The 12,644-nt window shown below is 43.2% G+C and overlaps 2 protein-coding genes across 6 annotated transcripts in view; both read right to left on the bottom strand.

Moving 5' to 3' along the window:
- Positions 1 to 2,766, bottom strand: part of LOC135244058 (uncharacterized) — a 34,804-nt gene extending 32,038 nt beyond the window's left edge. Inside the window, exon 1 of the mRNA XM_064316256.1 lies at positions 131 to 2,766. The gene's annotated coding sequence lies outside the window, so the exon portion shown is untranslated. The remainder of the gene's footprint in view (positions 1 to 130) is intronic.
- The window catches only part of LOC135244177 (NACHT, LRR and PYD domains-containing protein 12-like), a 77,047-nt gene that overhangs the window by 18,967 nt on the left and 45,436 nt on the right, over positions 1 to 12,644 (bottom strand). The window contains exons 11-15 of one of the 5 annotated variants that reach the window (XM_064316426.1): positions 11,924 to 12,184; positions 10,479 to 10,739; positions 8,891 to 9,064; positions 8,000 to 8,167; positions 7,302 to 7,472 (exon numbers count right to left, since the gene is read on the bottom strand). In XM_064316426.1, the coding sequence (XP_064172496.1) occupies positions 7,307 to 7,472; positions 8,000 to 8,167; positions 8,891 to 9,064; positions 10,479 to 10,739; positions 11,924 to 12,184 (1,030 nt within the window). In that variant the 3' untranslated portion in view covers positions 7,302 to 7,306. Of the gene's footprint in view, positions 1 to 4,487; positions 6,870 to 7,104; positions 7,152 to 7,301; positions 7,473 to 7,999; positions 8,168 to 8,890; positions 9,065 to 10,478; positions 10,740 to 11,923; positions 12,185 to 12,644 lie in introns of those variants that run through there. The other 4 variants (XM_064316424.1, XM_064316425.1, XM_064316428.1 and 1 more) reach the window with 4 other exon arrangements.

Below are 12,644 nucleotides of genomic sequence, written 5' to 3'. Positions count from 1 at the left end.
GCAATTTACAATTGATGCCTCTCATTCACCAGAGCAGTTAGGGGTTAGGTGTCTTGCTCAAGGACACTTCGACATGCCCAGGGCGGGGTTTGAACCAGCAACCCACCGACTGCCAGGCAATCGGTCTTACCTCCTGAGCTATGTCACCCCAAGTAGGTCGGAGTGATTTGAAACGAGTGGCAGTACAGCGTCGCATTGCATGGCACTGTTGGTTCTTGGCCTGGGCCTTTCGGTGTACAGTTTGCATGTTCCTTCCTGAGCCTGTGTGGGTTTCCTCTGGGTACTCCGGTTTCCTCCCACAGTCTTAAGACATGCAGGTTAGGTTAACTGGAGAGTCTAAATTGCCCGTAGGTGTGAGCGTATGAGTGAATGGTGTGAGTGTGAACTGCCCAGGGCGCATTCCTGCCTCTCGCCCAATGCATGCTGGGATACGCTCCAGCACCTCCCGTCAGCCTGACAAGAAATAAGGGCGTATAGATACTGGATGAGTTACCATTTAGACATTTTTTCAGCACGCTCCTGCATGTGGAAAGCTATTTCGCACTTCAGTTCAAATAACAAAAGGCCGTAAGGCACCATAGATATGCAGACTCGACAGGCGAGGACGCCTTCAACTAACCTAAGCCTTTGAAGTCCCGGAAGTAAGCCTGTACTGCGCGTATTGAGGGCAAAACATTGCAGCTCCCATTAAAGTGAATGGGGAATATCAGTTTTGAAGGCTAATAAAACGTCCTCAGTGATATTCTGAAACTAGATTGACCACCGTTACGTTTCATATGAAAAGCAGATTGAAAAATATTCATATTTAATCAAATATACATTTTAATAAATATCTTCCCAAGACTTCTCGACCAAAACAACAATTGTTTCAGAAACTGCTGCACATAATGAAATCTATGTTCACAAAAAAGGGACCGATGAGGTTTTCCTTGGCTGTTAAATCGCCTTGGATTTCCACATTAACTTAATGCGCAGTAGAGGCGGTTTCCCCGTTACTTCCTAGGCTTCACTGCTTGGCCCCTCCTACCCTCTCCAGTTCTGCGTACGTTCTATGTAACGAACAGTGAAAGTTTCTTTCACTTTATACTTTAACCTAAAATGGGGAACACAAAAACAGTAACAATAACATGCCACGTTCTGTACATTCTGTCCATATTCTATATTTGAGCACAATTCAAGACATAGGTCTATAGACTTCTAAAATGCCTATTATTTCCGTGTGGGAAAATGTAGTGTTCCAAATGTGTCTGAATTATTATATTAAGAATACGTTTATTAATGGCACTGACTGAATGCTGGATGTAATGTGGACGTTGTTTAATAAACATAGACACATTAATATAAGAAATACAGTAGAAATACATTCACTAAAATTAAATTCACGGATGTTAGTAGTGAACCGTCACTTTTTATGTGTTCACACACGTTCATTTTTATTATTTATTTGTTGGCTATTTATATCAAGTCAGAACTCATTTATCATTTCCCTAGTCGCCTACTAAGTCATCAGACTAGCCTGATATCAGACAGAATTGCCAACTCGTCACTCCATTTCCGAATCTGCAGTGGGCGGATTCGGATTACAGGTCTGGACCAGAGACTGGATTCAAAGGTCTGGACCCAGGCAATCATCAGAGCATAGACTGTAGCCTATAAAAGTGACACACCAATAATTAGCCTACTGAATTTACCCTGGGTTCACTCCAACATCACTGTAAAAACCAATGCTGTTCGGTAGCCTACTGTTTGACAAAATGTCCGCTGTTTTTTCTTAAGCGTAGCTGTCAAAATGTTACGTATGTTGTTTTTTTTAACCAAATATGGTCTGTGACTTCCGTCATATCCAACGAGATAAATAAAGTAATAAAGTCATAAAATATCACGAATAAATACTGAAATAAACGTAAAACTTGTTTTTTGTCCTAAATGGGTAATCTGAAAATAGCCTACACGTAAATCGTGGCAGTTTATTTTCAGTTCTTTGTTTTACAGAATTAAGCGTTTTACAGCGATTATACTTCTGAGTCCCAACCCTAAACCCATTCACATTTAGCTGCTATTCTTCCCAACCCAATCCAAATGATGCTACTTACTCAGTTATTTTATTAAAGTGAATAGTTTCTTTTTACTCCCTCTTCTTTTTGCTCCGTCTTTAAACTGACGTTGAAGTTCCCGTTTCAGTTAATTTCGGTTTCACTCATATGATAAACACCATCCTAGAGCCCTACAACCATACTGCTTTTCTCTTATGAGTGATGATTCTTATCAGCATGTGAGGACGCGCAAATTACTGTCCCTGCTCTGAACATCGGCTCGTGTTGTTTGAGCTGAATGCACACTCTTAAAACAGATGTGTTAGTGACATAACGTGTTATTTTTAACACGCCACCATGTCTAGTTAAGTACAGTACATTTGTGTTAAACTTCCAACACGGTGGTGAAAACTATCCTCTTCTGACACAACTTTTCTTTTGTAACACATCAGTTACAACTTTGACAAAGAAACAAAAAGGTGCATTTGGACACGGACTTTTTGAGAGTGTGGAGGGTCACAGCCGTCCAGGACGCGCAACGAGATACGTTGGAAGGGCAAACAAATGTTGGTTTGCAATATTCCCATAAAAGGTGCCATTTCAAAGTTGCTTTTTTCTTTCATCTTATGATAGGCCCTAGCCTATTCTGCAACCCGTCTGCCAGAATAAGCAGTGGCTATTACCGACCTGAAATCAAGTTTTTAAAAAATAATTTATAGTCGCAATAACACCTGCACACTTAGGCCTACTGCATGGATGCATCATATTTCTCAACCAAAAATATGTAATTGAAATGTACATTTGTGAACAATATTGCTGATTAACAAAAACAGCTGCATTATAATCTGTTTGCAAACAACAGCCACGTTGCTTCAAGAAACTGCGTCTGTCTGCGTGATCCTCTTGCACTGTTGAGGATTGCACACACGTTGATTGGATCAGGCGCTTCTACCTTGTGCCATTAACTATTGAGGATATTTGTATATAATCAAACGATTGGATTACGGCTCTCGTGTAATGAGGCACGCATGAGAGCAGCCGCGTTCAGGAAAGAGCGTTCCATTTTATGTGAATAAGTGAGTTTCGTTTTACAGAATCTTAACATTCTTTTTCAATTTCGGTTAATGGGAACGACGCTCCCATGCGTTCAGCTACAAATTGATGCCCTAAATGACTTGGTTTAAATTTGTTTATTAAATATATCCAAGGCTATCTTGAAATCGCATTGCAGCCTACTTCAAATGCACTATTGACAGCCACGCACGTTATTCTGGTAGTCTAACCTACAAACGGCTACCTTTTAAAACAATCTGAATAATGAGTAAAACATTCCAAAGCTTTCTTAGAAATCTCACGTTATAGATTTTTCTTCTCATGTTACAGAATTAAATAAATTTTTAGGACTAAACTTATACATTAATTTAAGGATTTAAAGAGGAAAACCACTAAGTGTATCAAACCATTCAGGCTAGAAAACCAGTTTAAGAAAACCTGTGCTGGTTTCTGAACATCAAAACTCCAGAATCTTAATAAATGTGGATTGTGAATTACAAAAGACAATAATACTATTTCAAAATAAATTGGTAATCATCGGTTGAGTGAATCAATTGTTCATTAATCAGGCAAAGTAAACAGAAACGGGTTGAGAGTAATCATCCGTTAAAAGCCAAGGCTACCGAAGGCCTGTTTTAGATCCCAGCTGGAAACATTTTTAAAAATCCCAAATCTTTTCTTTTTTGGAAAATTCAACGCCAAACTCAACACCTTTTTTTTAAAAACCATGTTTTTGTGACTATGTAACATAAACAGCAGGTTACTGAGAATCCAGGCTGAGGAAAAGGCCAAGTTATATTCTTTTGTATATACTCTTTTAAATTCTAAAACTTCTTAATAGCGGTGTAATTACTCTCCAGGGAACGATTCCTATTCCGAGTCCCACAGAAGATATGAGATTGATTTAATTCCAGTTTGGTCCGTACGGTTTTACATCACAGTGCCCACACCTGCTTACACGAGAACACCCGCGCATGAACGAAGATGAGGCTGCGACTGACTCATCGGCCTGGTCCCAGTGCACCTCCTAATCACTCCATCTACCCATTAACACTCATTTTGCGCATTCACAAGAGTTACCACCTTGTACAAGGGTTGTCCCAGAACTGAGTGAGCCAAATTTGAGCCAAGGATAGTAGCCATCTGGCCCTCCAACGCTCCCTCAATAATGACAAAATTAAAGTGCTGGCTTAAATGCATGTGCTGACCCAGCATGCATTGCACTGCTTAATGCTGTAACAAGAGTCCTTAAAGCATGGCAGAGCTAAGCACATTCAAATGTAGTTTGACAGCCATCTCATGCCTTTCTAAAGACAGTTATCACGGCTCTCGTGTAATGAGGCACGCATGAGAGCAGCCGCGATCAGGAAAGAGCGAGTTTCGACGACCATCTCATGCCTTTCTAAAGACAGTTATCATGGTCATCACAGTATTGTTTTATTTGCAAACTAGTGTTGTAAAAAAAATGATAAAAATTTGATTTATTAAAATGTACTGATAACACCGATCTAAATTGCTGTAATCATTATTTGTAATGAAGTTCAAAGTCGCTCACCGTGCCCAACTGTTAAGTGATACTCATTTAAGTGGTGATGATTTATTATTGATAATTTATTCTTGGTAAATTCCGGCCTATAAATCCCGACCGGAATTCTGGTTGGAGCAGACCGAAAGCCTGTCCCACACAAACCCTGCCTTTTGTGTTCCCCATCACTTCGATGCCAGCCCTCACTTGTGAGTGGCCCTTATGTAAGTGACACTTATATTTAAGTGTAACTTGAAACAGAGGGGGAGAGTTTAGGAGGTAATTTGGGACCACTGGGACCACTAAACGACTGTATTAAACCCTAACCAAAGCCGAAAATAACAAGGGTGGCACTAGCTCCTAACCTAGTGTGCCTAATACAACTCGTTCAACCTATATGTATGTGGTGAGATGTGTATGTGTAAGACAATTTTGTTAGCTTACCTGTTTTAGTTTCAATGTATGTAACCAAAGGTCTACAAAGCGAAAGACCCAACAGGACAACCCACAGAACGCACGTAACAAAACTGGCAGTTAAACTACAGAACAGAACGGTAAATCAAAAATTATGCAGCTTAAAGCAATGGGTATAAGACACCGGCGGATTTAAACTGGTGGTCGGCTTCTGATTGGCTGGCTGGAATGGATTCTTGTTCGAATGGGGTAACTGCAGACCAATGGGAGGGTGGAACTGTGAAGCAGGACAGTGAGAGGGGAGTGGAACCAAAACAAACAAACAAACAAAACACACACACACACACACACACACACACAAGCGCACACAGGCACATGGGACTTAACAGTCCCTGTCACTCTGAACCCTCAAACCTGTTTCTCAAAAAAAAAAAAAAAATTCTCAGGAAAAGTGCATAACAGTTTACTAAATTGCCAATGAAGCATTATGGTTCTTTAATCACAAGCTGGTTTTTAAACTGACTTTATTCGTTTTTGACAACAGAATGTAAAAGCAGCAGAAATCAAAACCCCCCCCAAAAAATTGACAAATGAGGGCTATGCAACCAGGGATGCAGGGCATCATTTCCAGGGGTTACCACCGTGTGTGAGGAGCTGGGTAACCGGGGGTTACCTCCGTGTGTGAGGAGCTGGGTAACCGGGGGTTACCACCGTGTGTGAGGAGCTGCGTAACCGGGGGTTACCACCGTGTGTGAGGAGCTGTGTAACTGGGGGTTACTGCCGTGTGTGAGGAGCTGCGTAACCGGGGGTTACTGCCGTGTGTGAGGAGCTGGGTAACCGGGGGTTACCACTGTGTGTGAGGAGCTGGGTAACCGGGGGTTACTACCGTGTGTGAGGAGCTGCGTAACCGGGGGTTACCTCTGTGTGTGAGGAGCTGGGTAACCGGGGGTTACTGCCGTGTGTGAGGAGCTGCGTAACCGGGGGTTACCACCGTGTGTGAGGAGCTGGGTAACCGGGGGTTACTGCCGTGTGTGAGGAGCTGCGTAACCGGGGGTTACCTCCGTGTTGTAGCTAACAAGTTGCTATATTGAAACTACAACAATGGTTGCGTTCCGCCACTCAAGTTTCCATAGTAGCCTGCACGTGAGAACTGCTGGAGTTTGTGTGACAACTTGTAGTGTGAGTGTGTGTGTGTTTGTGTATCTACTCCAGTTAGCAGAGGGACACCGACGATCTTACTAATCCCAATCCAGCACAGAGAGGTGTGTGTAGAGTAAAGTGTGTGTGGAATCTGTGCAGGAGAGTCTGTGTGTCAGAGTCAGAGATTCTGTAGAAGGACAGAGTGCCGGCCAGACGGTCCACACACACTCCTACCCTGTACACACACACTCCTCTACCAGTGCTATCATCACCATCATCATCATCGTCATCACACACTCTTGCTCTGCGGTAGGGGAAAGGGCGGGCAGGTATGAGTGTTCGGTTCTTATTGTGACAGACAGAGTAACTGAGTTCATCAGCATAACTGTCTTTATAGCACCTCAAACTCCAGGAGTTTTTATTGTCTCCAAACCTACAATCAGAACCCCGTCCTTTCCTGCTGATTCCTTTATGTGTCACTGCTATAGAAACCCCTCCCCCCTCAGACACACTGAACTCAGTCTCCCAGTAACAGCGCTCACACACACTCTCTCTGCACACAACCTGAGGCACAAACTCAAATCTCTCCGGATGATCAGGATATGGCTCCTCTCTCCCCGGTGTGTGTGTCACCTTCCTGTTCCCCTCAGACAGAGACAGTTCTCTGCTCGCTGAGTTTGGATCCAGTGTGAGCTGACAGCCGTCTGCACACCAGAGTCATTAATGAGATTCATTTTCATTTTTTAACATTCACCACATTGTGTGTATGAGAAAAAGAGCTGTGATAGAGTCTTGTGTGTTTGGGTACGTGTGTTTGTGTTTGTGTGTGTACTAGAGACTTTTTGTACAGTCTCTCGCTCCCTCTTCCACACACACACAGACACCACACACTCAGCAGAGTGTGTAGCTATAGAAAGAATTCTGTGTCGACAGACTCACATTTACTGGGTCCTGGTTTGGTCCTGTTCTCTCCTCCATGGTCCACACTGTAGTAACAGCAGAACAGACAGTTAGTGAGTGAGTGAGTGAGTGAGTGTGTGTGTGTGTGTGTGTGTGTGTGAGCATGTGAGGTGCAGTGCGGAAACTCTGTACTTACAGCAGTGTGCGTGTGTGTGTGTGTGTGAGTGTGTGGAAACTGTACTTACAGCAGTGTGAGTGTGTCCAGTTTAGCAGCAGACAGCGCTCTCACTCCTGAGTCTCCTGGGTGATTGTATCTCAGGTCCAGCTCTCTCAGGTGTGAGGGGTTTGAATACAGAGCTGAAGCCAGAGAATCACAGCCTCTGTGTGTGACTCCACAGCCTGACAGTCTGCAGAGATTACGACAAACACACCTTACAGCACATTCATATAAACTAACAGGGCTGTGTGTGTCAAACACATAGCAGTGTGTTACACACCTTACACACATTAATATAAACTAACAAGGCTGTGTGTGTCAAACACATTGCAGTGTGTTACAAACCTTCTACAGCTAAATATAAAATAACAGGACGGTGTGTATCAAACACATGCAGTGTGTCATACACCTTCTGCAGTTCAATATAAAATAATAATACACTTGAATATAGCATAACAGGAATGTTTAATTAATTTTCTTAATTCTGACCAATTTATAAATGTATTTTTTGGATTGACGCTTCTCAAAAAGATGTTTCCAATTTAAATTTTTTAAAAGGAATTTAAAATGTGTGATGTTATCCTACCTAAAGGAAGAACAGGAACATGTAGTTTCAGTTCTGTGGAGTGTCTGTTTTCACATTGGAAACATTGACATCAGTGTTGCATGTATTCACATTGGAGACCTTTTTGATTGAAGGTTTGTGTTTGTACTCACCCCAGTCTTTGCAGTTTAGAGTCTTCCAGTCCAGCAGAGAGCGCTCTCACTCCTGAATCCTGCAGCTCATTGTCTCTGAGCTCCAGATCTCTCAGCTCTGAGTGAGGAGAACGCAGGACTGAGGCCAGAACATCACAGCAGACCTCTGTGAGATTACACCAACCCAGCCTGTGGAGAAACCACACACATGCACACACACACACACATACACGTGAACAAACGTTGAGACTCCCTCAAATACAGATGACATATCATACAGGCACACAGAAACACACAAAAACAAACACTCTCAAAAGATATATGCACATACCCCAGCACACAATTGAAATTCAATGTGAGAGTGAAGTAAAATTCAGCATTTCACGAGTTCATGGCAGGTAGTGAATAATGGTATGATGTATTGTACTGAGGAATGAGTAATGTACTGGGTATTGTACCTTATCGAACCTGTGTTTTGTAGTTGTTCCAATGACCTTGATATGCACTTTTGTACGTCGCTTTGGATAAAAGCATCTGTTAAACAAATGTAATGTAATGGAGATGGATGAAGACTGCAGTGGGTGACAGACATGGTAAAAGATGGTTTCAGTTCCATCAGCCAGGATATCTATCAGGATTTAGTCGTCACTGTGCCCTGATACTACAGGCTCAACTAAAACCTTACATTCTGGTCAGGAACCACAAACCTTGCAACCCTAAGACTCAGGAGGTTTCATCGTGAATGCCTCTGCTATGATACAGGAGGAAGAAGGGACAGACGAGATGAACGTGGACAAAAAAATAATGCTGGTGGACAGAGGAGTAAACAGTAAGGAGTAAACATTTCACTGCATAGAGCAATAATAACTCATTCTATTTAGTTAAGGTCACACTGTACACAGCACTACTCACCCCAGTTGCTGTAGTTTACAGTTTGGACTGATCAATCCAGCACAGAGCAGCTTCACTCCAGAATCTCCCAGGTTATTGTAGCTGAGGTCCAGATCTCTCAGGGGTGAGTTTGATGACTGGAGAGCTGAGGCCACAATATCACAGGACTTCTCTGTGAGGTCGCAGCTGTTCAGTCTGCAAAGAAGAGTTTATATATTACAGTATAGTAATATTAGGTATACATAAAACAAGTAATATTTGAATTGTAAGACTGATAGTGGTCAATGATGAAGAGTAAAAATTAGAATTTAAGGTTTATGAAACTCTTAGGAAGATGTTGGTGCTACACTTTCCAGCACCTGAGAATTAGACGTCCAGTTTCCAGTTGGACGGAACTCTGACAGTTCTACAGATGTAATTCTGTGCAGGACTGTCATGAATCCAAAGGACCCAAACATGTATTCTGCCATGGTGGCAGCAAAGAAACCTTCACCCACCCCTGCAGACCCCAGTAGCACACTCCTCCCCCCTCCCCCAAAGGATCCCCCTCTTTGTTCACTGTGGTCAGGGCACTGGTTTCAGTTCCTGTTCAACTGTCGTGTCTGTGAGCTAGCGTTCGCATTTCCCTGCTTTGCGAGTGTTTTGTATATTTTGTCCTGGAAATGGTTAGGGTTAGGGTTAGGGTGTTTAAAAACCAACCCTGATGTGAGCGCCCATGAGGCTAGCCTGACTGAACACCGCTACGGAGGGAGGGAACTGTGGTAGTGCGCTGGAACGCTGCCTTCGCGGGAAAGGAACCGATTGCTATGGGAATGAGGGGCTGGAGTGTAATGGGGATAGCAGACGTTTTTGCAGGCTGTTCGTGGTCAGGGACGGAGCCCTCCGTCCCACAGAGATAGATCCGGTGCGACTGGATGCTCCTGTGGAGGTCATGACCAGATGTCAATCCCCTTTAAGTGGATCTCTCCACATGATGTTCCAGAGAACCGGGGTTAGAACAGTAACCTGGAGTTTAGGGGCGACACCCGTACTGGGTTACTCACTGGGCACATTGTTAGTTTCACTAGCAGGATGCGCAGGTCGCCTGGCATAGCTGTTACAGTCAGTGTCCAGATCGGGCCATTCTAGGATATTTAAATAGTATCACTACCCAGATGGAGTAATCCTTAATTAGGTTGATCCCAGGGATACAGTAGATTTACAGTTAATTTCTGTACCCAGATCCCCAGATTTTACAAGCTAAGCCAGTTCTTCAGGGCAGAAGTCTACGAATTGCAAGATTCCTGGAGGAGCGGTACATTTACTTCCAAGGATTGAAGGTCGTCATGTGAGAGAACACTTGGATGAATGCCTGACAGCAGTGGATAGCAGATAGGGTACAGGGTGTAATGTCATGTCACCCGTCATTTCATACGAGCACACTCCAGTCAGTACACTTATCTCGTACATTAGGAAACTCATATTCACATAAGCATTCAAGTTAAAGGTTTTGAAAATGAATGGCATCAGCACATTTGTTCTCTTCCCTGTGACAAAATTCAGACCCCTACATAGCCATAATAACTACTTCTGTTTAGTTAAGGTCACACAGTACACAAGAACTACTCACTCTAGTCTCCGTAGTTTAAAGTTTGGACTCATCAGTCCAGCACAGAGCAGCTTCACTCCTGAATCTTGCAGGTTATTGTAGCTGAGGTCCAGTCTCTGTAGTTTACAGTTTGGACTCATCAGTCCAGCACAGAGCAGCTTCACTCCTGAATCTCGCAGGTTATTGTAGCTGAGGTCCAGATCTCTCAGGGGTGAGTTTGGTGACTGGAGAGCTGAGGCCACAATATCACAGGACATCTTTGTAAGGTCACAGCTGTTCAATCTGCAAAGAAGAGTAAGGACTATTAGTACACATAAAACAGGTAATATGTGAAATGTAACAATGATAGTGTTCAGCGATGAAGAGGGATATTGAGGATTTTAAGGTTGACAATGCTCCAAGGAAAATCTCAGTGAGAATCAGACGTCCTGCTGGACTGAACTCTTGACAGTTCTACAAAAGTAATTCTGACCCACACGGCCCATTTCTTATGCTGTATGTTGTCTGAATCGTGGCTAAGGGACCATCTACATTTCTATGATCTTTTCTCTGGGCTTAACCCTACCACATACCATCACATCCCAGAAGTGCAGCTGCCATCTTTCAGAGTTGGCAGTGAGTTAGTTTGCATTGCTGTTGGATCTTTGGCACAGCTACATGTACCATCAAAATTAAAGATGTAAAAGACAACATATCTGTCACACGCCAAGGGTGACACCCCTGAGAGGGAGATGCGGCAGAGCCGGGGAACACCGTTGTCTGTCGCATGGAGAGAGAGAGCGTACTCACACAAACCTGAAATAAAATAAACGGACAACTTCACCCTTCCCCTTCATGGGTTCCGGGTAAAAACAATAAACTAAAACAACAAGCTAAAATAACAAAGACAAAAAAAAGTCAAACAAAGCAGCAACTTTTCAGTTCACCTGCTCTGTAGCTGACCCGCCTTCCCGGCCAGGTCCAGCTCCTCCAGCATCCCAGCTGAGGATTGCTTTCTTTTTCTATTGTGCTCAAAATAAAACGAAATGAAAATCATAACTGCACTCTCGGTGTTAGCTCCCGGTCTCGGCCCCGAACTGTGGAGAGCAGCACACCTTTAAGCACCTGGGCTGATTAGCTAACGCAGCCCAGGTGCGTGTGCTCTCTCCACCAGCCGGCGCAGCCGAGACCAATCCGCCTCTCCGGCGGACCGACTGCTACAACTTCTTCTAGAGTGGACAGTGAGTTTTCTTCTTTACTTTTGGTTTTCTGTGATAAAACCTCCCATAGCACTGCAAGCTAATACACAGTTAAAGGTAGGCTGACAGATGCAAACTCTCATTCATACAAATATTCAAGTTACAGGTTTTGAAAGTTAATGGACTCAGTAAAATTGTTTTCTTCCCCGCGGCAACATTCAAACCCTTACACAGCCATAATCATAAATTCTATTTAGTTAAGGTCACACTACACAGAGTACTACTCACCCCAGTCTCTGCAGTTTACAGTTTGGACTCATCAGTCCAGCACAGAGCAGCTTCACTCCTGAATCTCGCAGGTTATTGTTGCTGAGGTCCAGTCTCTGCAGTTTACAGTTTGGACTCATCAGTCCAGCACAGAGCAGCTTCACTCCTGAATCTCCCAGGTTATTGTAAGTGAGGTCCAGATCTCTCAGGGGTGAGTTTGATGACTGAAGAGCTGAGGCCACAATATCACAGCACTTCTGCGTGAGGTCACAACCGTTCAGTCTGCAAAGAAGACTCAGTATATTATAATATAGTGATATTGTGCATACATAAAACATGCAACATTTGAATTCTAACACTGATAGTGGTCAGAGATTAAATGAAACTGAGGATTTTAAGGTTGATGACGCTCTGAGGAAGACACGACTGCAGCACGTTGGACCTGAGATTTACACGTCCTGCTGGACTGAACTCGGACAGTTCTAAACATTTAATTCTGACCCAAATTGCTTGTACTAAAAGTTCTATGAATGTTTTTTATTGGCACACCCGCTATTGCATCACCAAACCCACGTTGATGCAAACGGGTTAACTGCAGACCATGAAACTACCAAACCTGGTACAGGCAAAACTAGCAATTCCACTTGCACCCAGGAAACAAATATATTGTCTTTATATTGTAACCCAATACAACCTCTCTTAATTTTATCCTGAGTTGTATGTTTTGACAAAGGTTGATCCA

Source organism: Anguilla rostrata, chromosome 17, assembly GCF_018555375.3.
Source record: "Anguilla rostrata isolate EN2019 chromosome 17, ASM1855537v3, whole genome shotgun sequence".
Classification (NCBI taxonomy): domain Eukaryota; kingdom Metazoa; phylum Chordata; class Actinopteri; order Anguilliformes; family Anguillidae; genus Anguilla; species Anguilla rostrata.
This window is presented reverse-complemented; position numbering and strand designations above follow the sequence as displayed.